The sequence below is a fragment of the Nerophis lumbriciformis genome, linkage group LG24 (genome assembly GCF_033978685.3).
Source record: "Nerophis lumbriciformis linkage group LG24, RoL_Nlum_v2.1, whole genome shotgun sequence".
Classification (NCBI taxonomy): domain Eukaryota; kingdom Metazoa; phylum Chordata; class Actinopteri; order Syngnathiformes; family Syngnathidae; genus Nerophis; species Nerophis lumbriciformis.
In genome coordinates, this window is record NC_084571.2 from 27,084,854 (window position 1) to 27,112,642 (window position 27,789).

General features: G+C 39.4%; 1 protein-coding gene across 3 annotated transcripts in view; it reads left to right on the forward strand.

Annotated features, from left to right (window-relative positions):
• The window catches only part of aclya (ATP citrate lyase a), a 72,642-nt gene extending 44,861 nt beyond the window's left edge, over positions 1-27,781 (forward strand). For all 3 annotated transcript variants that reach the window (XM_061981858.1, XM_061981859.1, XM_061981860.2), the window contains 18 exons: positions 2,863-2,980; positions 3,071-3,225; positions 3,582-3,675; positions 8,087-8,228; positions 8,314-8,482; positions 8,560-8,664; positions 13,517-13,713; positions 13,826-13,907; positions 13,975-14,085; positions 14,939-15,066; positions 15,140-15,233; positions 15,325-15,479; positions 15,547-15,697; positions 22,494-22,637; positions 22,720-22,833; positions 25,403-25,485; positions 26,680-26,756; positions 26,839-27,781. In XM_061981858.1, coding sequence (XP_061837842.1) covers positions 2,863-2,980; positions 3,071-3,225; positions 3,582-3,675; positions 8,087-8,228; positions 8,314-8,482; positions 8,560-8,664; positions 13,517-13,713; positions 13,826-13,907; positions 13,975-14,085; positions 14,939-15,066; positions 15,140-15,233; positions 15,325-15,479; positions 15,547-15,697; positions 22,494-22,637; positions 22,720-22,833; positions 25,403-25,485; positions 26,680-26,756; positions 26,839-26,933 — 2,214 coding nt within the window. In that variant the 3' untranslated portion in view covers positions 26,934-27,781. The remainder of the gene's footprint in view (positions 1-2,862; positions 2,981-3,070; positions 3,226-3,581; positions 3,676-8,086; positions 8,229-8,313; positions 8,483-8,559; positions 8,665-13,516; positions 13,714-13,825; positions 13,908-13,974; positions 14,086-14,938; positions 15,067-15,139; positions 15,234-15,324; positions 15,480-15,546; positions 15,698-22,493; positions 22,638-22,719; positions 22,834-25,402; positions 25,486-26,679; positions 26,757-26,838) is intronic.
• Positions 27,782-27,789: the final 8 nt, after the last annotated feature.

Here is a 27,789-nt window from a genome sequence, read left to right on the forward strand (position 1 = left end):
GATGTAGATCAGAATAATTTAATTTACAATATAATTTAATTCACAAAAATATGACTTTATTCGTGGGAAATATTGGCCATCATTTTATTTCCATGCTTTGGCAGTGACATCACTCGTTAGAATTTTCCCTACCCTAAAAAAAATGTGTAGCATTTTAACAACATAGAAAAAATACCCAAAAATAAGTCAGAATAAAATGCATTAATGGATATAAAAAGTATAAATAAAACTACAATACAAATTAGGTCATTATAAAAATGTGAGTACCGAATTATATCTAACTATAAATGATATGTGTATGCTTGAACTACTACCCTTTAGAACAGTAGTGGCCAACCGGTCAGAGACCAAGAGCCACATTTTTTTACTGTGTTACTGAAAAGAGTCCCATCATACACATGGGCACACATGAACATCACTCTATCCCCTCTACACACATGTAAATGCCACACCCCAACAGGATAATGACAGAAATTGATTCCTATAGTCTTAAGACTACAGGTCAGTCATTTTTGTTACTTTGCAGCACTATTCACTAGAAAGTCACGAGTAGCAAGGCTGTCTGTGCTTCCTGTGTGTATAAAGCTGGTGCCTTGCACTCCGCCCACCGAAGCAAAAATTGTGAATGAGCAAAAAGAGGGCTCCCTGCGTTCAGTTAATTGTACTGTTATATAAACATGCACAGAGTGAGACCTCTTTCTCCCCGTTTGAAGCGAGAGATGAACAAAAGTGAGGCTCCACAATTCTGATTGGCGAACATGTCTGTCACTCAAATGCCGATGACGACACGGGAAAAAAATTAAAACATCAATGTCAATGGTGAAGATAAGGTCCTTTTAAAAAAAAAAAAAATAAGATAAATAAATTAAAAACATTTTCTTGAATAGAAAAGAAAGTAAAACAATATAAAAACAGTTACATAGAAACTAGTAATTAATGAAAATGAGTAAAATTAAGTGTTAAAGGTTAGTACTATTAGTGGACCAGCAGCACGCACAATCATGTGTGCTTACGGACTGTATCCCTTGCAGACTGTATTGATATATATTGATATATAATGTAGGAACCAGAATATTAATAACAGAAAGAAACAACCCTTTTGTGTGAATGAGTGTGAATGAGTGTAAATGGGGGAGGGAATTTTTTTTGGGTTGGTGCACTAATTGTAAGTGTATCTTGTGTTTTTATGTTGATTTAATAAAAACAAAAAAAACATCAACGTCGATGCGTAAGAGCTGCATAAAACCGGGAAAAGAGCTCCGTGGAGCTCGGGAGCTGTGGGTTGGCCAGGGCTGCTTTAGAATAATGAACCCGAAAAGTGAATCTAAATAAATGAATTAAATACAAAATGAATACAATTAAAACATTTTAAACACATACATTTCTATATTTTTATATGTAAAACATCTATTTTTTTATTTATTAAATAAAGTTAATCCAAATGCTGCTAAGTTTTAGTCTTACTCATTTTTCTAGTCCAGTTGCCAGTCTGGTGGCATGCATGTGCAGAGTGGGCAATTGTGGAGGCTAAATTTGCATGCGCATGAAAAATTACCCCCAAACAAATGGCTCACAACTGTGAATCGATTCTCATCATTCACTTAAAAAAGACGTTCAAAAGATTAGATTATTTTGCGAACGTCACATCTCCACTCTTCCATGCAGAATTAGAATCTCCTTTGGGGTGTATTAATTGTTAGCTTACTGTTGGGGTGGCACGCCAAGAAGCTAATGTCTCTTTCACTGCACACACTAACACACACTCCCCTTCACTTTTCCTTGTTTTCATTGCACTCATCCAATCACTTGTCAAGACGCAGCCTGTACACATTCACAGCCTCACAGACGGTTGTGATAGAACTCTTTAAAAAAGGCACATTTCCCCAGGAGGCTGAAGAGCTGCTCCAGAGTCACATGCAGCCGTCCTTCTCTAACCCTATATTTTAAATAATAAAATACACCTCGTGGTTAGAGTGTCCGCCCTGAGATTGGTAGGTCGTGACTTGTGAGTTCAAACCCCGGCCGAGTCATACCAAAGACTATAATAATGGGACTCATTACCTCCCTGCTTGGCACTTAGCATCAAGGGTTGGAATTGGGGGTTAAATCACCAAAATGATTCCTGAGCGCGGCCACTGCTGCTGCTCACTGCTTCCCTCACCTCCCAGGGGGTGGAACAAGGGAATGGGTCAAATGCAGAGGGTCATTTCACCACACCTAGTATGTGTGTGACTATCAGTGGTATTTTAACTTTTTTTAACTTTAACTTTTTCATATTAAGAATTACAATAGTACAAAACGTGAAATTCTCACTACGTCTTGTCGCGGTATCTTCAACATGTGAGACAGTGCCCTCCGGTGGATTTGTAGCTGGAGCCTTCTTTTTCCCTGCAGATAGTGCCATCAAACCACTTTTAATTTAAGTTACTATGAAAATCAAATTTAGATTTATAGCAGAGTCAATAAATCTGTGAATATGCAGGTGAGCAAATGCCGACTATCAATAGAAAAGAATAGAATAGAATGCCTTTTATTGTCACTACACAAAAACAATTCCAGTATCAGTGCGACAGTCTACAAATATGCAAAACATAGGAAGGAAAGAAAAGAAAATAGTGCAAAAGGAGGTAAGGTGCACAGTCCAGTCCTGAGAACGAATGTTCTGAATGTGTTGTTTAAATATTAAATATTATACTATATACATATATATACAGAAGCATTCAGACTGTGGGTGGAAAGTAAAAATTGCACACAGAGAGGTGCCAAACTATAAAATCAGTGCCTATGAGAGTTCACCGGGGTTATGGCTTTAGGCTTTTTTATGGCTTTTCAAGTTGCTAACATTGCCTTTACTTTTTTTAGGGAATTGTTCGAGCTATCAGAGACTACCAGGTGCCTCTAAAGGAGCACGAGGTGACCATTTTTGTCCGGCGCGGGGGTCCAAACTACCAGGAGGGTCTCCGGGTGATGGGAGAAGTTGGTGTGTTCTTTAAATTGAGTGTCTCTTCTTGTATGTGTCAAGTGGACAATTTGATTTGCGAATCTCATCAAACTCCTCCTCCGTTGACAGGCAAGACCACTGGTATCCCCATCCACGTCTTCGGTACGGAAACCCACATGACCGCCATCGTTGGCATGGCGCTGGGCCACAGTCCAATCCCCAACCAGCCTCCCGTGGCCGCCCACACCGCCAACTTCCTCCTCAACTCCAGTGGCAGCCCATCGGTTAGAAACGGCAGACAAATAAGCCTATGTTGTGTTGTGTTGTGTTGTGTTATTGTGTTGTGTGGCAGTCTCCACAGGCGGTTTAACGGCACATTGCTTTGTCCTCTCTCACGGAGGTTATCAGAGTCCCCGTGGCTTCTTTGTGTGAGAGCTTGTCATTGTGATGTCAACTGACTCACTCAAATTGTTGTGGCCACTCTCAGGAATGCACTCTTGTTTGCCCGGAAGCCTCCATTAAGATTGTGTGCGTGCGCGTGTCGGTTCTCTTCTTTGTGCACTGTATGGACAAAAGTATTGGCGCGTTCACCTAGTGGTAGTAATGTGTAATAACAACACTATTTGGCTTTGCCTTCCAGACTCCAGCATCCACCCGAACCGCCTCCTTCTCTGAGAACAGATGCAAAGCCGAGGGCTCGCCGGCTAAGAAAGCCAAAAATGGAGCTCCTGTTGGTGAGAAATTATACACATGCACATTGTTATGCAGGGTGTCCATAAAGCAGTCCTTCTCAAATAGTGTGGCGGGAGCGTGTGACCCTAGGTTAGGGGTCGGCAACCCAAAATGTTGAAAGAGCCATATTGGACCAAAAATACAAAAAGAAATCTGTCTGGAGCCGCAAAAAATTAAAAGCCATATTACATACAGATAGTGTGTCATGAGATATAAATTGAATTAAGAGGACTTAAAGGAAACTAAATGACCTCAAATATAGCTACAAATGAGGCATAATGATGCAATATGTACATATAGCTAGCCTAAATAGCACGTTAGCATCGATTAGCTTGCAGTCATGCACTGACCAAATATGCTTGACTAGCACTACACACAAGTCAATAACATCAGCAAAACTCACCTTTGTGAATTCATGCACAACATTAAAAGTTTGGTGGACAAAATGAGACAGAAAAAGAAGTGTCATAAAACACGTCCTAGAAAGTCGGAGAAAGTTATACATGTAAACAAACTACGGTGAGTTCAAGGACCGCCAAAATTAGTAGGACAAAACGGCGCTCGCCAAATACTCGAATCAGTGAAGCATGTTTAATAGGGATGTCCGAAAATGGCTTTTTGCCGATATCCGATATTCCGATATTGTCCAACTCTTTCATTACCGATACCGATATCAACCGATACCGATATCAACCAATATATGCAATCGTGGAATTAACACATTATTATGCCTAATTTGGACAACCAGGTATGGTGAAGATAAGTTACTTTTTATTTTTTATTAATAAAATAAGATAAATAAATTAAAAACATTTTCTTGAATAAAAAAGAAAGTAAAACAATATAAAAACAGTTACATAAAACTAGTAATTAATGAAGATTAGTAAAATTAACTGTTAAAGGTTAGTACTATTAGTGGACCAGCAGCACGCACAATCATGTGTGCTTACGGACTGTATCCCTTGCAGACTGTATTGATCTATATTGATATATAATGTAGGAACCAGAATATTAATAACAGAAAGAAACAACCCTTTTGTATTAATGAGTGTGAATGAGTGTAAATGGGGGGAGGGAGGTTTTTTGGGTTGGTGCACTAATTGTAAGTGTATCTTGTGTTTTTTATGTTGATTTAATTAAAAAAAACAAAAACAATACCGATAATAAAAAAAAAAAACGATACCGATAATTTCCAATATTAAATTTTAACGCATTTATCGGCCGATAATATCGGCAGGCCGATATAATCGGACATCTCTAATGTTTAATGTAAACAGTGTGCTTTATAACAATTAGGGAGGTTTGTGTCATGTTTGTCCTCCCACAGAAACCATATTAAAACAAAAAATATATTTTTCCCCCTCATCTTTTTCCATTTTTCATACATTTTTGAAAAAGCTCCAGAGAGCCACTAGGGCGGCGCTAAAGAGCCGCATGCGGCTCTAGAGCCGCGGGTTGCCGACCCCTGCCCTAGGGAACATGCTTTATCAGTATCATGCTTTAAACCCTGCTACAAAAAGCCGTACACTACAAAACATTGTAGCCATTAATCTTGACTTCCTCATTATTATTTAAAAAAAATAATAATTTAGCACAAATTGTGCATTCATTTTTGTTTTGTAGACTAAAGTGTGTTTTACATATTGTGTTCTTGGGTAAATTTGAATTTATGATTTATTGATTGCATTTTTAGTATCAAATGGCTCAAGCCGATCAACAAATAAATAATAAATAAGGATTTTTATTTGTATTTCAGGCAAATTGATGCACTTTAAATATTTACAGACTAAACAATGTTAATAACTAAAGTTAATAAGAAAATTATTATTTGTTGTAAGTTGATCTATTTTTTTTCTATTTTTGTTTACTTTAACGTTTATAAGGATACAATCTTAAGCTGGGGTCTACTTATAACAATTTTATTGACAAATGATAGTCGCAGCGGAGAATTTGGGGGGTTGTGAAATGTTTTTTCTTTTAAGGGAGTGCGTAACAGAAAATAATTGAGAAACACTGACATGAAGTATCTTTACAATTTAACAAATGTGTATCTACGAGAATTATTACAAAATGAGGATTAGATGGTTTTTTTTGCTTCATGTAATACACCTCTATCAATACGCCACTTAATTATTTTCTATTTCTGACATAGTTGCTTTTGCTTAAGGGTGTTAATGACCCATGTGCATTTCTTTTGAAGATTATTAAAGTAATCAATCTATTTACCTTTGTTCGATACATAATATCATATATTAACATAACCCCAAAGAGTAAGGGGAGTGATATCTAGTAAACAACGTGGTCTTTCTTCCCTTCTATTGAACAGAAACTGTTTTCTTTAACAGGACACCTAAAAACACACACATTAAAAACTTTGATAGCCACTGAGCACAGAAAGCAAATCTGATTAACATATTTCATGAAATGCATAATATATTTTTAAAATTGTAAACTTTCTGTATTACACATGTTTGGCATTTGTTTTTAGTTTTTGTTTGAGCTCCCTCTTCAGGCGTAAAAAAAAAAAGACCTCACTCACAATAAAACCGTATTATTTTGATAAATGTAAAATGTACTGCAATTAAATAATACAATTATATTAATTAAATATTTTAAAACAAATTCCTTAAAATAGTCAATCTCTTTAGGTTGCAGTAAAAAATAATAAAATAACAACAAAAAATAACAAATTAAATAATTGGATTGAATTAAAAAAAGCAAGAAAATATCAGAAAAAAGGAAATTAATTGCACTAAAGCAGGGGTTTGCAACGTTTTCCAGGCCAAGGATCCCAAACTGATGGCGAGATGGAGCGTCGACGCCCTACTTTTATACCTTGTATAAACTGTTTTAAATTAAACTGATTCTAAAGTTACCTTGTTCTTGTGCAATACTAACATATTATTTAAAAAATACAGTATAGTGCCGCTAATGCAGTAGCTATCTACCTTAAATGCTAAGATTATTATGATATCCATCCATCCATCCATTTCTACTGCTTGTCCCTTTCAGGGTTGCGGGGGGTGCTGGAGCCAATCTCAGCTGCATTCACTATAGTATAAATAATTATTTATTTCAAACCTGCAAGGTAGAGTGAGTAGGGTGGCCATGTCACTGCCATTTATAAACCAATCTTAATGTGTATTTAAAGACATTAGATTTGTGGAAAAAATGTAGGAGGAATAATATGTTTGTGTGTGTATGTATATATATATATATATATATATATATATATATATATATATATATATATATATATATATATATATATATATATACATATACATATACATATATATATATATATATATATATATATATATATATATATATATATATATATATATATATATACGTATATGTATATATATGTATATGTATATATATATATATATATATATATATATATATATATATATATATGTGTGTGTGCGTCCGATAATGGCTTTTTTGCCGATATCCGATATTCTGATTAATCTCTTAATTACCGATTCCGTTATCAACCGATATATACAGTCGTGGAATTAACACATTATTATGCCTAATTTTGTTGTGATGCCCCGCTGGATGCATTAAACAATGTAACAAGGTTTTCCAAAATAAATCAACTCAAGTTATGGAAAAAAAATGCCAACATGGCACTGCCATATTTATTATTGAAGTCACAAAGTGCATTATTTTTTTTTAACATGCCTCAAAACAGCAGCTTGGAATTTGGGACATGCTCTCCTTGAGAGAGCATGAGGAGGTTGAGGTGGGCGGGGTTGAGGTGGGGGGGTGTGTGTAGGGGGTAGTGGGGGGGTGTATATTGTAGCGTCCCGGAAGAGTTAGTGCTGCAAGGGGTTCTGGGTATTTGTTCTGTTGTGTTTATGTTGTGTTACGGTGCGGATGTTCTCCCGAAATGTGTTTGTCACTCTTGTTTGGTGTGGGTTCACAGTGTGCCGCATATTTGTAACAGTGTTAAAGTTGTTTATACGGCCACCCTCAGTGTGACCTGTATGGCTTTTGACCAAGTATGGTTTGCATTCACTTGTGTGTGTGTGAAAAGCCGTAGATATTATGTGACTGGGCCGGCACGCAAAGGAAGTGCCTTTAAGGTTTATTGGCGCTCTGTACTTCTCCCTACGTCCGTTTACACAGCGGCGTTTTAAAAAGTCATACATTTGACTTTTTGAAACCGATACCGATAATTTTGAACCCGATACAGATAATTTCTGATATTACATTTTAAAGCATTTAAAATACTAATAATATGTATAAGTTTAATCCAAACATTTCATGACCTCCCCCTGCGGTAACCCACTGTTGAAGACCTCTGCACTAAAGTATATTGTAATTATTGAAATAATGAAATATTACATTAGAAAAATAGTAGTTAAAAATGAATATAATGATAAAATTATCTCCTTGTAGTCAAGGCAACCACGCTGTTCAGCAAACACACAAAGTCCATCGTGTGGGGCATGCAGACGCGTGCCGTGCAGGGCATGATGGACTTTGACTACGTCTGCTCCAGAGACGAACCCTCAGTGGCCGCCATGGTGTACCCCTTCACGTAATAAACTCTCTCTCCCACTGTCATAACATTGTTATTTGATATCGCACAACAATACGTCATGCTCAACCCTGCTTCCTTGCAGCGGAGACCACAAGCAGAAGTTCTACTGGGGCCACAAGGAGATCCTCATCCCCGTGTATAAGAACATGAGCGACGCCATGAAGAAGAACGCGGACGTGGACGTGCTCATCAGCTTTGCCTCTCTGCGCTCGGCCTTTGACAGCACCATGGAGACCTTGCAGTACCCGCAGGTGCGCAACGTAGTACAACGAGGACTTAATTGAGCAAGAAAAAATTATTAACTTCACACTTTTGTTTTAATGTTTAGATTCACACTATCGCCATCATAGCTGAGGGAATCCCTGAAGCCCACACCAGGAAGATCATCAAGGCGGCTGACGAGAAGGGAGTCACAATCATTGGACCAGCGACGGTGAGTCCAATCTCTTTCTCGTGCTCGCCATAATGCCTTGAAATGACATTTTAATCCAACTTTTTTTATTGGCATTTTCAAATAGACAGAAAAAAGTGCAAGTGGAAACAGTTAAATTTTTAAAGTCAGTAAATTATTCACACCCTTTCCCTTAAAACCCAAACCACCCACCCACCCACCCTCCTACCCCACTCAGGTCACATAAACAAGGGTCATATGGCACAATCATATAACAAGTAAGACGACAAAGACATACATACACACATGCGAGGCCAGAGACAGACAAACAGGCTGAAAGGGGAGCGAGAGAAAAAAAATAAAATAATAATGATAATAATAATAATAATAAACAAAAGGGAGATTATTCCTCATCTGCGTCTGGGCATAAGTCAAGAGAGTTGACATACAGCAAGAAAGGACTTTGAAATGACATTTTAATCAGCAGCCGTAGACACAATTAACTTTTTCATTGTATAAGAGCAACAAAAGACAATATAAACATTTTTTATTTTACCAAAGAGAATAGTCTAAACCAGTGGTTCTTAACCTTGTTGGAGGTACCGAACCCCACCAGTTTCATATTTGCATTCACCGAACCCTTCTTTAGTGAAAAATAAAATGATGTTTTTTTTTCAAATTCAAGACAAAGTTATATGTTTTTGGTAACACTTTAGTATGGGGAACATATTCTAAGTAACAAATACTTAATTTAGAGTTTTTTGGACACTAGGGGAACATATTCAATGTAACAAAGACTTAATTTAGAGTTTTTTGGACACTAGGGCAGGGGTCGGCAACCTTTACCAGTCAAAGAGCCATTTTGACCAGTTTCACAAATTATAGAAAACAATGGGAGCCGCAAATTTTTTTTGAAATTTTAAATGAAATAACACTGCATCCAAAGTTTTTTTTTTTGCTTTGTGCTATGTATTAATCAGGGGTCTCAGACACGCTGCCCACACCTTTATGTGGAATTTGAAAGCTGGTGCGGCACGCGGGTTTTATATTAATGGCTCAGCGTCATGCGTGCCGTGATGGTACAGCATTTAGCACCCACTACAGCCAGCGTGCCTGATCAGCCACACGTTGTATGGGGCTTCCGCTTGCTCACGTAGGTGAAAGCAAGGCATACTTGGTCAACAACCACACAGGTCACAACCACACAAAAAAACTTTAACACTCTTACTAATAATGCGCCACACTGTGAACCCACACCAAACAAGAATGACAAACAAATTTCGGGAGAACATCTGCACCGTAACACAACATAAAGACAACAGAACAAACATCCAGAATCCCATGCAGCCCTGACTCTTCCGGGATACATTATACCCCCCCCCCCCCCCCACCCCCGCTACCAAACCCCGCCCACCTCAACCGACGCCCAGAGAGGGGAGGGGGGGTGTATAATGTATCCAGGAAGAGTCAGGGCTGCATGGGATTCTGGGTGTTTGTTCTGTTGTGTTTATGTTGTGTTAAGGTGCAGATGTTCTCCCGAAATGTGTTTGTCATTCTTGTTTGGTTTTGGTTCAAAGTGTGGCGCATTATTAGTAAGAGTGTTAAAGTTGTTTTATATGACCACCGTCAGTGTAACCTGTGTGACTGTTGAACAAGTATGCCTTGCTGTCACGTTCGTGTGCAAGCAGAAGATGTATATTGTATAACAAGTGTTGGGCTGGCACGCTGTTAATACAGATTGTAGAGGGTGCCAAATGTTGTACCATCATGGCACGCCCTTAATATAGCCGTAATGGTGAAAATCGGTGAATATTAATCCCGGGAGTTTTCTGCGAGAGGCACTGAAATCCGGAAGTCTCACGGTAAAGTTGGGGGGTTCAGCAAGTAAGCTGCTGAGCCGCATCAGAGTGATCAAAGAGCCGCATGCGGCTCCGGAGCCGCGGGTTGCCGACCCCTGCACTAGGGGAACATATTCTAAGTAACAAAGACTTAATTTAGAGTTATTTGGTTAGGGCTAGGGTTAGAGGGTTAGGGTTATAATAAGGCCATGCCGAATAAGGCATTAATAAGTACTTAATAATGACTAGTTAAGAGCCAATATGTTACTAATTTGCATGTTAATAAGCAACTAATTAATGGTGAATATGTTCCCCACACTAAAGTGTTACCATGTTTTATTACTGGTGCACAAAATGAACCGTGCATGAACATCACCTTGTTCAAAGAACAAAACCAACACAGTGCATAAACTCACAACAAATTACACACCTGCAAATGAGTGTGACTTCTGCTGTTGTCGTATCTGCAATACGCTGATAGGGAGAAGTTTTTAATTACACGATGAGTCGGGTGTGTCTTGACCTCCACCGAACCCCTGAGCCCAGGTTAAGAACCACTGGTCTAAACATAAAGATCGCAGCATCGCTTCATGGTGTATCCATCCATCCATCCATCCATTTTCTACCGCTTATCCCTTTCGGGGTCGCGGGGGTGCTGAAGCCTATCTCAGCTGCATTCGGGCGGAAGGCGGGGTACAGATGTGTAAAAATCACAGTTCGGGGCAAAATAATGTAGTATATGTGTCAATAAATGTGTACGTACTTTTAACATAACAGTCAAACTCAGGCCTGCTTTTCTATGTAAAAAGATGACTTAGATTTGTAAAAAAAATTGTGGATACATATATTGTATGATTATGTTTTTAAAAATCACAGATTTCCCCAAAACATAATAAATAAAATACTATAATGCAGGGGTCCCCAGCCTTTTTTGCACCAGGGACCGGGTTAATGTAGGCATTATTTTCACGGACCTACCTTTCACGTGTGGCAGATAAATAAAGCAAAAATAAGTGCATGAAAAATACAACTCACCACAACGCTGAATTTGTGGGAGCCCTGAGCCTGCTTCTTTGCGATGAAGTAATCCTTTGGGGAATGCAGATGGAAATGATCTTTTGGCCAGAAGCTGACACATTTACATGGTTTATGTTCATTAATGTGCATTGTCACATGTAACAAACACATAACAAATAAAACACGGCGACTTTCTATCAGGAGTTTTATTATACACCTATGAACAAGTTTATTGGTGTGTCTAGTGGGACAGATGCAGGGTGCCCTTAAAAAGCCTTAAGATTTAAACAAATATGGACTGACATGTGAAAAATATTTACAAGCACAGGCACATATCAATGATTTCAAATATAAAAAATGAGTTCAACTCAAAAAGTAGTTATTTTTAAATGTCCTAGTCATTTTAAAGACTATGATTTACAGTGAATAAAAACCCAAATTCAGTATCTCAAAGTTAAAAAAAAAAACTGTTGGAGAGTTACAATATTGTCAACTACTGGTGCACGCTTTGCAGTGACGTGCGGTGAGGTTGATGGCTAGTCAACACAGTCAGATTTACAAACATATGAACCCTAAAGAGTATCTTATTCACCATTTGATTGGCAGCAGTTAACGGGTTATGTTTAAAAGCTCATACCAGCATTTTTCCCTGCTTGGCACTCAGCATCAAGGGTTGGAATTGGGGGTTAAATCACCAAAAATTATTCCCGGGCGCGGCGCCGCTGCTGCCCACTGCTTCCCTCACCTCCCAGGGGGTGATCAAGGGATGGGTCAAATGCAGAGGACAAATTTCATTACACCTAGTGTGTGTGTGACAATCATTGGTACTTTAACTTAACTTTAACTTTACACATACAAACTGTAGCACACAAAAAAGCACATTTTATAAAAAAAACGTTATTATGGTCTTACCTTTACTTATAAATAAAGTCCATTCGCCGCTGTTGTGCTGGATTAATGAACCCCCTGACGGGTGTGTTATATCAACTAAAGCCCTCACTTAAACTTTCCACGTGCAAGATTGAATCTATTTAAAAAAGTGTAACAGAGGGTTTATAAATGTCGCCTATACTGTATGAAACTACAAAATAACAAACACGGAGGCTCCAGTTTACACGAGGACCACTTTATTTACCTTCTTTCAAAAGCCTCCGCTCCACTACAACATGTCATCACTTCCGCTCTTGGCGCCTTCAAAATAAGAGCTCAAGGCATATACTGTATAACAGCGCATAACAGGAACTTAACATCACAAATAGTAAAGCCCATAAAAATAGGTTACAAAAGTTATTTAATAAGAAGCCAAAAAGTGCAAAAACAATAATGTTCGTGTTGGAGGAGTTGTGAATTAGATACACCTGCAGTCTGCAGGTGTATATAATGTTGTGGCCCTGCAGTCATTCACAACTCCTCCAACACGAACATTATTGTTTTTGCACTTTTTGGCTTCTTATGAAATAACTTTTTTAAATAGATTCAATCTTGCACGTGGAAAGTTTAAGTGTGGGCTTTAGTTGATATAACAATTCTACGGCGGGGTGCAGGAGGCGGGGCTACTGGAGCCTCAGCCAGTGCGTCTTTTGCAGCCGTTTTATGATCGCTCAGCACAAGAAATACGTTACACACATACAGTTGTTGACAAAATACACTGCGCTGGAGAGCGGACTGAGCCGTCTAATAATGTCTGAAGCATTCTCTTAAAATGGTCGCGCTCCACATACGATTTTGTCTATCTTGCTGCCTGGCCTTGGCATGGATCAAAATTGAAAGTTAACTTGTTGTATGTGTTGGGCACACACTTTCTTGTCCACTTTTACTCTCTGCACCTGGTACATCCAAACACCATTAAAACTAAAGGGAATAATATGTGTTTGGGTATACGTAGTAATCATTGTGGTTTTTATCTTTTCCGAGCAAAACCTAAGCCAAAACTATTAACTTTTAGGGCACATTTTGCACCATATTCTCCCTTATATAGGTGGGCTGTTATAAAATGTCAATGAGGTCTTAATGTGTGGGCTGGGTGTCGGTCATCCCAGGTGGGGGGCATCAAGCCCGGCTGCTTCAAGATCGGCAACACGGGAGGAATGCTGGACAACATCCTGGCCTCCAGACTGTACCGTCCGGGCAGCGTGGCGTACGTGTCGCGTTCAGGCGGCATGTCCAATGAGCTCAACAATATCATCGCGCGCACCACCGACGGTGTCTTTGAAGGCGTGGCTATCGGCGGGGACAGGTATGTGACTTTGTTGCGTCTCCGCTATGCTCTGCTGTTGTGCATGTAACACTTACAAGACTTTTGGAGGACCCAAAAAGCTGCCACAAAAAAGATTTATTCTGTGCTACAGGTACCCGGGCTCCGTGTTCACTGACCACGTGCTGCGCTACCAGGACACCCCCGGAGTGAAGATGATTGTCGTGCTGGGGGAGGTGAGGCGTCAATTGACTTGACTTCTCCGAGGGGTTTTGAGTGAGTCCTGGTATTGCGTTGTTGTAGATCGGCGGCACGGAGGAGTACAAGATCTGCCAGGCTATTAAAGAGGGCAGGATCACCAAACCTGTGGTGTGCTGGTGCATCGGAACCTGCGCCACCATGTTCGCCTCGGAGGTAAGAACCATGTGACTGACAACTACAGCTTGAAGAAGCTTTAGAGCAGGTGTGTCCAAACTTTTTCCACTGAGAGCCACACATTAAAAAATCAAAACGTCATTATTTATTATGTTTTTGTTTTTGTTTTTTCATTTATTTAAGGTAAAACAAGGACAATCAACATAACATTTAAAATACATAATGAACGAAAAGGAGCAGAAAGAAGTACAACTTATGTCTGTCCCATATTCATACAGTTACATTTGTTGTTCAATTCAGAAGACTAGCTATAGTGTGTGTGTGTGTGTGTGTGTGTGTGTGTGTGTGTGTGTGTGTGTGTGTGTGTGTGTGTGTGTGTGTGTGTGTGTGTGTGTGTGTGTGTGTGTGTATATATATATCTCTCTTTTCATCATCATGACTTTTAAATTTTTTTTAATACAGTAGGAGACTTACATTGTTTTAGTTCACTCTCAAGATTGTTCCATAAACTAACACCTTTAATTGAAATACTTCTTTCCTTCATCCATGTTCTAAATCTTTTCATAACAGATGCAATATTTTGCATGTTTAGGAGCTTTAAATAGGTTAATAATTCATACCAACACTGATTTTGAAATTCTCATGGATCCAAAAAGTACTCCATGCGTAAGTGTTAAAAATAAGTCATACATTATTTGTAATTGTTTTGACTTTCAACGTTTAAATCTGTAGATCAACTTCAGATCTATCCGTTAATTTTGTTTGTTTTTTTATGCCCTTTTTATCATTAAAAAGTTTTTCTATGGCAAACACAAAAATTGGGCCGGAAAGGGCACTCAGGCCACACTTTGGACACTTCTGCTTTAGATGATTTGCCTTGTGTGCACCTCAGGTCCAGTTTGGCCACGCGGGAGCGTGTGCTAACCAGGCTTCGGAGACGGCAGTGGCAAAGAACAAAGCTCTGCAGGAGGCCGGCGCTTCTGTACCGAAGAGCTTTGACGAGCTGGGGGATATCATCAAGTCAGTGCATGCTCATGTTATTGTTCCAAAATGAATCTATAAAGCATAACCTCTTTGTTTGCTACGCATGCAGGTGTGAATATGACAAGCTCGTCACCAAAGGAGTCATCCAGCCTGCACCAGAGCTGCCACCCCCAACTGTTCCCATGGACTACTCCTGGGCACGAGTGCGTAATATGTTGACTTTTACTCTTTTCATTCAAAATGATTGAACTTGTTGCAAATTAATCAATATGTTTTTCAACTCTTTTCATGCAGGAGCTGGGTCTTATCCGTAAACCTGCGTCCTTCATGACCAGCATCTGTGACGAGAGAGGGCAGGAGCTCATTTACGCCGGAATGCCTATCACCGAGGTCTTCAAGTCTGAAATTGGGCTGGGAGGAACTCTGGGGCTTCTCTGGTTCCAGAGGAGGTCAGTTGTTTTCCGGGGCTGGTAAAAACTTCTAAGACAACATGACGATGCGGTGTGTTTGTTGCAGGTTGCCTAGATACGCCTGCCAGTTCATCGAGATGTGTCTCATGGTGACAGCCGATCACGGTCCGGCCGTCTCCGGAGCGCACAACACTATCGTGTGCGCTCGGGCTGGCAAAGATCTCATCTCCAGCCTCACCTCTGGCCTCCTCACCATTGTAAGACACGATGCATCTCACAAAAATAATAAACACGTGTGCACAGGAGTACTGATACTTTATTAGGCATATTTTTCCATGCGCTTCTGCCTCTCATGCACATGCAAACACAGATTTTCATCCTTAAACAATGAGCTTTTGGTGTGTGGATTTATTTGATTGAGTCACGCTCATACTTGCCAACCTTGAGACCTCCGATTTCGGGAGGTGGGGGAAGGTGGTTGGGGGGCGTGGTTAGGGGCGTGGTTTAGAGGGGAGGAGTATATTTACAGCTAGAATTCACCAAGTCAAGTATTTCATATATATATATATATATATATATATATATATATATATATATATATATGTATATACAGTGGGGCAAAAAAGTATTTAGTCAGCCACCAATTGTGCAAGTTCTCCCACTTAAAATGATGACAGAGGTCTGTAATTTTCATCATAGGTACACTTCAACTGTGAGAGACAGAATGTGAAAAAAAATCCAGGAATTCACAATGTAGGATTTTTAAAGAATTTATTTGTAAATTATGGTGGAAAATAAGTATTTGGTCAATAACAAAAATTCAACTCAATACTTTGTTATTGCCAACAAAGGTTATAATACAGATGTCAAACGATTACTATAGGTCTTTACCAGGTTTGCACACACAGTAGCTGGTATTTTGGCCCATTCCTCCATGCAGATCTTCTCGAGAGCAGTGATGTTTTGGGGCTGTCGCCGAGCAACACGGACTTTCAACTCCCTCCACAGATTTTCTATGGGGTTGAGGTCTGGAGACTGGCTAGGCCACTCCAGGACTTTCAAATGCTTCTAACGGAGCCACTCCTTTGTTGCCCGGGCGGTGTGTTTGGGATCATTGTCATGCTGGAAGACCCAGCCACGTTTCATCTTCAAAGCTCTCACTGATGGAAGGAGGTTTTGGCTCAAAATCTCACGATACATGGCCCCATTCATTCTTTCCTTAACACGGATCAGTCGGCCTGTCCCCTTAGCAGAAAAAAAGCCCCAAAGCAGGATGTTTCCACCCCCATGCTTCACAGTAGGTGTGGTGTTCTTGGGATGCAACTCAGTATTCTTCTTCCTCCAAACACGACGAGTTGAGTTTATACCAAAAAGTTCTATTTTGGTTTCATCTGACCACATGACATTCTCCCAATCCTCTGCTGTATCATCCATGTGCTCTCTGGCAAACTTCAGACGGGCCTGGACATGCACTGGCTTAAGCAGGGGGTGTCGTCTGGCACTGCAGGATTTGATTCCCTGTCGGCGTAGTGTGTTACTGATGGTAACCTTTGTTACTTTGGTCCCAGCTCTCTGCAGGTCATTCACCAGGTCCCCCCGTGTGGTTCTGGGATTTTTGCTCACCGTTCTCATGATCATTTTGAACCCACGGGATGAGATCTTGCGTGGAGCCCCAGATCAAGGGAGATTATCAGTGGTCTTGTATGTCTTCCATTTTCTGATAATTGCTCCCACAGTTGATTTTTTCACACCAAGCTGCTTGCCTATTGTAGATTCACTCTTCACAGTCTGGTGCAGGTCTACAATTATTTTCCTGGTGTCCTTTGACAGCTCTTTGGTCTTGGCCATAGTGGAGTTTGGAGTCTGACTGTTTGAGGCTGTGGACAGGTGTCTTTTATACAGATAACAAGTTCAAACAGGTGCCATTAATACAGGTAACAAGTGGAGGACAGAAGAGCTTCTTAAAGAAGAAGTAACAGGTCTGTGAGAGCCAGAGATCTTCCTTGTTTGAAGTGACCAAATACTTATTTTCCACCATGATTTACAAATAAATTCTTTAAAATTCCTACAATGTGAATTCCTGGATTTTTTTTTCACATTCTGTCTCTCACAGTTGAAGTGTACCTATGATAAAAAATTACAGACCTCTGTCATCATTTTAAGTGGGAGAACTTGCACAATCGGTGGCTGACTAAATACTTTTTTGCCCCACTGTATATATATATAAGAAATACTTGACTTTCAGTGAATTCTAGCTATATATATATATATATATATATATATATATATATATATATGTATATATATATATATATATATATATATATATATATATATATGTATATTTATTTTATTATATATATATATATATATATACTGTATATGTGTGTATATATATATATATATATATATATATATGTATATATATATAAGAGAAATACTTGAATTTCAGTGTTCATTTATTTACACAATTACACACACATAACACTCATCTACTCATTGTTGAGTTAAGGGTTGAATTGTCCATCCTTGTTCTATTCTTTGTCACTATTTTTCTAACCATGCTGAACACCCTCTCTGATGATGCATTCTGCTTCGTCTCCTTGTTGTGTGCGCAGTTGTGCACTGCACTCTCTAAAAGCCGTAGATGTTATTGTCACATATGCGTGTACAGTAGATGGCAGTATTGTCCTGTTTAAGAGTGTCACAACATTGCTGTTTACGGCAGACGAACTGCTTTACGGTAGACGAAAACGTGACTGCTGTTGTTGTGTGTTGTTACCGCGCTGGGAGGACTTTAATGAAACTGCCTAACAATAAACCCACATAAGAAACCAAGAACTTGCCCTCGATCATTCTACAGTTATAACGTGATTGGGCAGGCACACTGTTTATATTGTGGGAAAGCGGACGTGAAAACAGGCTGTCGACACGTCACTCAGGTCCGCCTGAATTTCGGGAGATTTTCGGGAGAAAATTTGTCCCGGGAGGTTTTCGAGAGAGGCGCTGAATTTCGGGAGTCTCCCGGAAAATCCGGGAGGGTTGGCAAGTATGGTCACGCTTAACAAGTTAAAGTCAGGAATATCATGCGGTTACATTTGCACAATTCAACATGTTCGAAAAGGAGTAGGTAGAAGCCGAGCTTATTTATTCCTACTTCTTCTGACGCATGTCATTTATTGATAAATTATCCCCACCATATCGTTCAGTTTTTGGCACTTACCGAATTGTGTTTGTTTGTATTTTGTTATTCAAATTTAGCTCACTTGCTGTGCGAAAAAAATGGTGTTGGAAAAATAAAGTCAAAAGAAAAATTACACTTTTTTTTTCTGCAGGGGAAAAAAAAAGGTGAAAACGAGATCAACATTTTATGAAAACAATAAAATAGGAATGAACTTGGTTTTCATGTTCAAATAAATGTAAGAAAAAGGAATACATAGAACATACATTAGAATAAGTAGGTACATGAAGTAAACTGTAGATAAGTACAGCAAAGACATTGAGAATAAATTCCCATCTGCACAACCATTACAGTACTTTCGGGTACCAATAAAGAAACCTTAAACCTTAAATATACAGTATAATATCAGGGTAAATGTTTTGACTGAATAACGGGCGAGCAAAACATTAAAGTTGCCTCTTGTTTATCGCTGTTAAAAGGTTCCAGACCGGACCGCCGAAGTAAATTTCTGTAAAGTAAGTACAGAATTCTTATTCATAAATTTATATTTTCATAGTTAAAGCATAAAAAACTGTTTATGACCTTTCAAATACATTTGTAATAGTATAAGCACCTTCCACACCTGTTTTGAAAATAGAAAATAAAACTATACTTTACTGTAATACGATGAGGTGGCGACTTGTCCGCCCGAATGCAGCTGAGATAGGCTCCAGCACCCCCCGCGACACCAAAAGGGACAAGCGGTAGAAAATGGATGGATGGACATATGACATAGTGCACAGTAGTATTACACTCAGGAAAACACTCACACACACAGTTCTTAAAAAAAAGCCATTAACCTGTAAAAATACTGCGCCTTGTTTGATGATGGTATTGATGATCTGCTATGCAATACAGTACAGTGCCTTAGATTTGTTAGTTTAATAACAATAATAATAATAATGGATTAGATTTATATAGCGCTTTATAGACACTCAAAGCGCTTCACAGAGAAGTGAGAACCCATCATTCATTCACACCTGGTGGTGGTAAGCTACTTTCGTCGCCACAGCTGCCCTGGGGTAGACTAAAATGAATTAATAAAATTAATTGCCAATTGTTTGCTAATTAAATTAAGACATTTCTAAGCTTGAAAATGCTAAAAATATAGCCAAACATGTAACATTTTCTAAAATATGCATATATTTGACTAATAGGCCATAGTCAAATACAAAACAGCAAAGACCGTGTTTCATAAATATTTTTTGAAAACCTACGATAGAGTGAAGCCGCAAAATCCAAATGACAAAATGGCGATGGACAACTGTAATGATGTTTCCTGGGCTCCATGCAAGTGTGCGCTGATTTTGAAGATAATGTCCTGCATGATTAACTCGTCTCTACATTGACATACGTGTTATAATTTGTTAAAAGAAATGGCTGATTTTACAGGCTTCTGATTGGCCAGATTGTGCATAACCGCTGGAAATGTGTGATTTGTAAACTCCACTCGTGTGGATGGAAGTTTTTTGGAATGGGGAAAATTAGTTTCTGAGAATGTGTGCATTTATTTACTTTTACTGAGCAGTTTTACTACTGCCTTGTTTTATTGTGCAGGTGTACCTGATAAAGTAGTCAGTGAGTGGATTTAATCCACTAAAAGTGAGCCGCACACACTTTTGTATTTATTTGTTTATTGCATTTTTTACATATACAGCCCAGAAATACAATTAAACATGTGAAATGTTCTTTTCTTCCCCAAACAAGTAACCCACAAAAAATATATAAAAAAAAACAAAACCATGCATCAGTCAAATAAGTCCAGGCAAATATTGACATGAAGCCACAGACTCCTAAATGTCCATAACACGGTGCAGCAATACACAAAAGCAGACAAAAGGCTTTGTCTGCCTTTCAATTACTTTTCAAACTGGGTTTATTTGAGATCAGTCCTTTTTACATATTTTAGGAAACCACCCCATACCTTCTGAAACTTGACAGCACAACCGTTCAATGCCAGCCTATTTTTCTCCAATTTAAGGAAATAAAGAATATCGGGTGTGGAAGGGAAGCGCTGCAGCCTTCCAATTAAACACAACGAGTCTGCTAGCCAACAAAGTAGTGAATGCTACCAAGTTCTTTTTGGATTTGCTAAGAGAAGATGACACAGGGGCTTACCCCAAATAGTCTGCTTAGACCTTAGAGGATTCGATTCGATCTGTTTGCCAATTACCAAAGACTAAGTATTAAATATTCCAGTCCAATAGCTGCACAGGAATGGGCAATGCCAAAACGTATGTATTAAAGACCTACTGAAATGAATTTTTTTTATTTAAACGGGGATAGCAGATCCATTCTATGTGTCATACTTGATCATTTTGCGATATTGCCATATTTTTGCTGAAAGGATTTAGTATAGAACAACGACGATAAAGTTCGCAACTTTTGGTCGCTGAAAAAAAAAGTCTTGCCTGTACCGGAAGTAGCGTGACGTCACAAGTTGAAAGTCTCCTCACATTTCCCCATTGTTTACACCAGCAGCAAGAGCGATTGGGACCGAGAAAGCAACGATTACCCCATTAATTTGAGCCAGGATGAAAGATTTGTGGATGAGGAACGTGAGAGTGAAGGACTAGAGTGCAGTGCAGGACGTATCTTTTTTCGCTCTGACCGTAACTTAGGTACAAGGGCTCATTGGATTCCACACTCTCTCCTTTTTCTATTGTGGATCACGGATTTGTATTTCAAACCACCTCGGATACTATATCCTCTTGAAAACGAGAGTCGAGAACGCGAAATGGACATTCACAGTGACTTTTATCTCCACGACAATACATCGGTGAAGCACTTTAGCTACGGAGCTAACGTGGTAGCATCGGGCTTTACTGCAGATAGAAACAAAAGAAATAAACCCCTGACTGGAAGGATAGACAGAAAATCAACAATACTATTAAACCATGGACCTGTAACTACACGGTTAATGCTTTCTAGCCTGACGAAGCTTAACAATGCTGTTGCTAACGACGCCATTGAATCTAACTTAGCTACGGACCTCGACAGAGCTACGATAAAAACATTAGCTCTCCACCTACGCAAACACTCATCTGCTCATCAACACCGAAGCTCACCTGCGTTCCAGCGATCGACGGAGCGACGAAGGACTTCACCCGATCATCGATGCGGTCGGCGGATAGCGTCGGATAGTGCGTCTGCTATCCAAGTCAAAGTCCTCCTGGTTGTGTTGCTGTAGCCAGACGCGAATACATAGATCGCATCTACAGCTTTCTTCTTTGCAGTCTCCATTGTTCATTAAACAAATTGCAAAAGATTCACCAACACAGATGTCCAGAATACTGTGGAATTTTGCGATGAAAACTGAGCTTTTTGTATTGGATACAATGGCGTCCCAATACTTCCGTTTCAACCATCGACGTCATGTGCATACGTCATCATACCTAGACGTTTTCAACCGGAAGTTTCGCAGGAAATTTAAAATTGCACTTTATAAGTTAACCCGGCCGTATTGGCATGTGTTGCAATGTTAAGATTTCATCATTGATATATAAACTATCAGACTGTGTGGTCGGTAGTAGTGGGTTTCAGTAGGCCTTTAAGTTAGCTGAAGACTGTTAACAGCGATCGCTTAATACCGATATTCCGTCATACATCTTAGCCAGCCGGACTTTGGTATAATAGGTACGATGTGTTAGTTTGCATTGAATAAGGCTGTGCCTGGCACAAATAGAAGACTTATGAACTCTACTTAAAATCTATGTCTAGCTCTCCTCAGATAGGGTCACTCCTAAGTCACCCTTCCAAAGTAACTTAATTGAATTCAGAGACTCAGTCCGTAGATGAAAAATGCCGCACGAAAACTTTTGTGCTTTTTCCAGGGCGACCGCTTCGGAGGCGCTCTGGACGCCGCAGCCAAGCAGTTCAGCAAGGCGTTTGACAGCGGCATACTGCCCATGGAGTTTGTCAACAAGATGAAGAAGGACGGCAAGCTCATTATGGGCATCGGCCACAGAGTCAAATCTGTGAGTGAAACACTGCGCCTTGGAACCAATCCTGTACTACTTAGTGTGTCTGATGTTTATTTTTTTGTCTCTTCTACCTCAGATTAATAATCCAGACATGAGAGTTCAGATCTTGAAGGACTTTGTGAAGCAGCACTTCCCCTCCACACAGCTGCTGGACTACGCTCTGGATGTGGAAAAGATCACTACTTCAAAAGTAGGGACTCCTTTTTATTTTCATACATACTGCAATTTTTCTTAAAGGGAACTTTTTGGGGAATTTTGCCTATCGTTCACAATCATTATGAAAGCCATTACAATGGATGTCGTTTTGTTTTTTTTGCATTCTAAATATTAAATAAATGCGATCATTTATTGATTGATTGATTGAAACTTTTATTAGTAGATTGCACAGTGAAGTACATATTCCGTACAATTGACCACTAAATGGTAATACCTGAATAAGTTTTTCAACTTGTTTAAGTCGGGGTCCACTTAAATTGATTCATGATACAGATATATACTATTTTCATAATACAGTCATCACACAAGATAATCATCACAGTATATAAATTGAATTATTTACATTATTTACAATCCGGGGTGTGGGATATGGAGTGGGGGGGTTAAGTTTGGTTGGTATCAACACTTCAGTCATCAACAATTGCATCATCAGAGAAATTGACATTGGAACAGTGTAGGTCTGACTTGGTACATATCTACAGCAAGTATTGGACACAGAGAGAGAGATCAGAAATTATAAGAAAAAGTGACTACATTTGATTGTTTACATTTGATTATTTACAATCGAAGAGGTATGATGAGGAAGGGAGGGTGTTAGTTTAGGGTTGAAGTTAAAGTTAAAAAGTTAAAGTTAAAGTACCAATGATTGTCACACACACAGTAGGTGTGGTGAAATGTGTCCTCTGCATTTGACCCATCCCCTTGTTCACCCCCTGGGAGGTGAGGGGAGCAGTGGGCAGCAGCGGTGCCGCGCCCGGGAATCATTTTTTTGGTGATTTAACCCCCAATTCCAACTCTTGATGCTGAGTGCCAAGCAGGGAGGTAATGGGTCCCATTTTTATAATCTTTGGTATGACTCGGCCGGGGTTTGAACTCACAACCTACCGATCCCAGGGCGGACACTCTAACCACTAGGCCACTGAGCCGGATAGGCAACACCTCCAGTTGGGGAGGGTGTTAGTTTAGGGTTGAAGTTGCCTGGAGGTGTACTTTTAGTGCGGTTTTGAAGGAGGATAGAGATGCCCTTTCTTTTCCACCTGTTGGGAGCGCATTCCACATTGATGTGGCATAGAAAGAGAATGAGTTAAGACCTTTGTTAGATCGGAATCTGGGTTTAACGTTGTTAGTGGAGCTCCCCCTGGTGTTGTGGTTATGGCGGTCATTTACGTGACATGTACTTTGGTATCAGGGAGGTGTAGCGGATTTTATAGACTAGGCTCAGTGCAAGTTGTTTTACTCTGTCCTCCACCCTGAGCACGCCCACTTTGGAGAAGTGGGTAGGAGTGAGGTGTGATCTGGGGTGGAGGAACTAGAAGTAATCTGACTAGCTTGTTCTGGGATGTTTGGAGTCTAGATTTGAGGGTTTTGGAGGTGCTAGGGTACCAGGAGGTGCATGCGTAATCAAAAAAGCGTTGAACGAGAGTTCCCGCCAGAATATTCATGGTGCTTTTGTTGACCAAAGAGGAGATTCTATAGAGAAATCTCGTTCGTTGGTTGACCTTTTTGATTACCTTGGTTGCCATTTTATCACAGGAAAGATTAGCCTCTAGAATGGAATCGAGGTAGGTGATCTCATCTTTCCTGGCGATAACAATGTCACCCACTTTTATAGTGTAGTCACTGAAGTCAAAAGTCTGCTTACAATGGAGCCTATGGGAGCCACGCAATTCCGCCTATAAATCCATTAAAAAAAACATCCAAACACCTCCATTAAGGTTTATATACATGATGTAAGTATATATGTAATTTAGCAACGGGCACATTTATAATATTTAAAATGTACATATTTTGATCATTTTAAGCATATGCAGCGCATTGATTTCCAAAACGCATCACAACGTTCGCCTTTTTTTTCCCTTAATCACTAATAATTGCTCTCTGCAGACTTTATGAGAGCCAACAAACATAATAAAACATCACTTACTGTGCAAGGTCTGCTGTCATTAGGATGCCGACTCCTGGGATGTTCATAAATTTTCATTTAGATGAAGAATGACTCCTAATCCTCATGTAGAAAAGGGATGGGAGGCAGGGGGGTGTCCTCCTCGCCAGTTTCGGCTCCTAAATGGCTGTCAAAGTGTACCAACTTGTCTGAATACCGACTCAGACTCCTTCTGTCTAGGTGAGATGCATGATTTATGATCTAGAATAAACTTACAGAGAGCAAAGAAGCGAGAAAGCAGCAGACCACTCGATGATAAAAACATAGGGACACATGGAAGTGATCACGTAGCTGCTATAAATAGTTTGTCTGGATTAGCGCTTATAATAACAATATCACTAATACTTGGTTAATATTAAAATCACAAATATATAAATAGAGTATTGTTGGCAGTTTTTGAATGGTTATTGTTTTTTATGGGCGAAATAAAGGAGCTCCCATTGGCTCCACTGTAAGCTGACTTTTATTTACAAGTTAGAACGCATAAAAAACAATACATCTGTCGTCAAGTGTTTCATAATGATTGTGAATGATGGGCAAAATTATTTTAAAAAAAGTGCAGTTCCCCTTTAATCAACACCTTGTTGTTTTGTTGCGTTAGAAACCCAACTTGATCCTGAACGTGGACGGCTTCATTGGTGTGGCTTTCGTGGACCTGCTCAGAACCTGTGGTGGATTTACCAGGTAGAATGGAACTTCGATTTACGGACTTAATTGGTTTGTAAATCGAAAAGTTTGTATAATGAAGCAAATTTCTTAATTAGAAACAATGTAAATATGTCAATGATGGGTTCCAGCCTCGAAAAAAGTCCATATTTTAGTGAAGGTTTGTACACTTTGAACACAATATAAACTGCTATACAGTACTGTATATTAAACTAACATGGGGATGGACCAGGGGGTGATGGATCAACTTTCTATTTATTAACAAGCCAAAACGACAACATGCTGCTGCTTTGCCAACACGGCACACAGACAGAAGTCCCTTTGGTGCGCTCTCAAATGTTTAGAAATCACAAAAGCTTAGCTTTCACAATCATGTTGCTACAATAAAAATAAAAAAAATCTACTTACATTAACATCGCAAAGGAGTAGCTGAAAAGAAAGGAGCAGACAGACAAGAGGGATAGAAGGGAGGGATCAGGGGGAGCAGCCCTGCGTTTATGCACGCGCTCTGAAATAAGCCTGCTTTGGCATCTTTTTCCAGAAAAGTCCGGTCTCATCACAATTAAAACTTGCTGTGGTAAGAAGCCTGCATCGTCGATTCTTCCATACCTTTGAGCGCCATTTTAGTACTCTTCGCAAATAGTCTATTTATTTATATTTTATTTGATTTATTTATTTTTAGACTCCACAGCGATTACCTCCTTTCTATGCTGGTATTTGGGGACTCGTATTGAGTTAGCAAAATGAACACAACTTGTCAAAAGAGGAATAAACACAGTAAAGGCACACACGCTGAGTAGTGTACTGTGCACAAGTGATGTGGAGAGCTCCGCCTTCCCCAAAATTCTGCGCCCTGCTTTTTGCCTGCAGGCAAGACACAAAATAAATGCAGCGTTCGTACACAGAGAAAGGATTCGCACACGGAGGCATATTTGGCTTGATCTTAAAGTTTGTTAATTGTAAAGTTAGCAAATAGAGGGGTTTGGAAACCAAGGTTCCACTGTAGAGTGCAGACCTCCACCAAGTCTGTTTGGAGCAGCACCAAATTGTACATCTTCATAGATATACATATTCTGCATATTCCAGAATACTGTTAAAAAGAATGAAAAGTATGGTACTCTTTAATGAATGGTACTCTGAAATATGTAAACTTATAAAAAAACTAAACATGTCTAAAATGGTGTTAACTCTGTCAAACACCTCCTTGCACAGGGATGAAGCTGATGAGTTTGTGGAGATTGGAGCTCTGAATGGCATCTTTGTCCTAGGTCGCAGCATGGGATTCATTGGTGAATTATTCCGTTCCTAACCAATTACTGTACTTCTACAATATGGCAAAATTGTGTTTACTGATAATCCAATTCCTCCCAGGACACTACCTGGACCAGAAGAGGTTGAGGCAGGGTCTGTATCGGCACCCTTGGGACGACATCTCCTACGTGCTCCCAGAACACATGTCCATGTAGGACTGTGTTGACTGAAGCTTTGGCATTGCATCAATATGTTACTATTACTGTCACTGTATTGCTTGAAAGAGGTATGATTTTTATTTTTGGAAATCAATGACTAGTGAAAACATGTGGTACTGTGAACATCCTGTCAGACAAAATCAGGCTCTGGTTTGTATTTCAGACCATTCCATTGTTGTGCAGCTCTCTTCATTGTGCCATTTTCTCTCCATCAGTAGTTTGTTAGACGGGGTGACCTGTGTAGTGCAATAATATGAACACACACTGTAGATGATAGCTTTATTTATGCATAGGTGTCCTTGTCTGTATTGTCTTGTCTGGGCACGGTGTGGCAAATAAGATGGATGAAAAATGGACCATTTATTTATGGTCTCAAATGATCACACCAAAATAATATGAAAATACTACAATGGTAGTTACTACAGTATCGCTAATTGGTTTTAATTTCGGTACAATAACGGTTGGTTATGGTTACTGATGAACGATGGTAGGTTATCTGTACTACAGACAGTAATAATTCAAATGTGAAATGGTACACTACAATGCATTTGGAATATTTAATCATGTGAGTAGTGTAATCAATCAATGTGTTAGTCAACATCTGTGTTCCGTATTATCTAAAATATGTCTATTGTGTAACAGGAAATAACGGTTTTCTCTTGAGTTGTACCCAATTTTCAACAACAAACTGTTCAAAATGGTATGTTTCTGACGTCACAAACAATAAAGCGAATAAGACGTTTAGTGTCGCGATTGTGTCCGTCCAAAGCTACACAAAACATGAATAAGTCACAATGTACTATTGTATTTTAATGTACGTCTAACAATAAAAATCGCTGAATGGATGAACTCT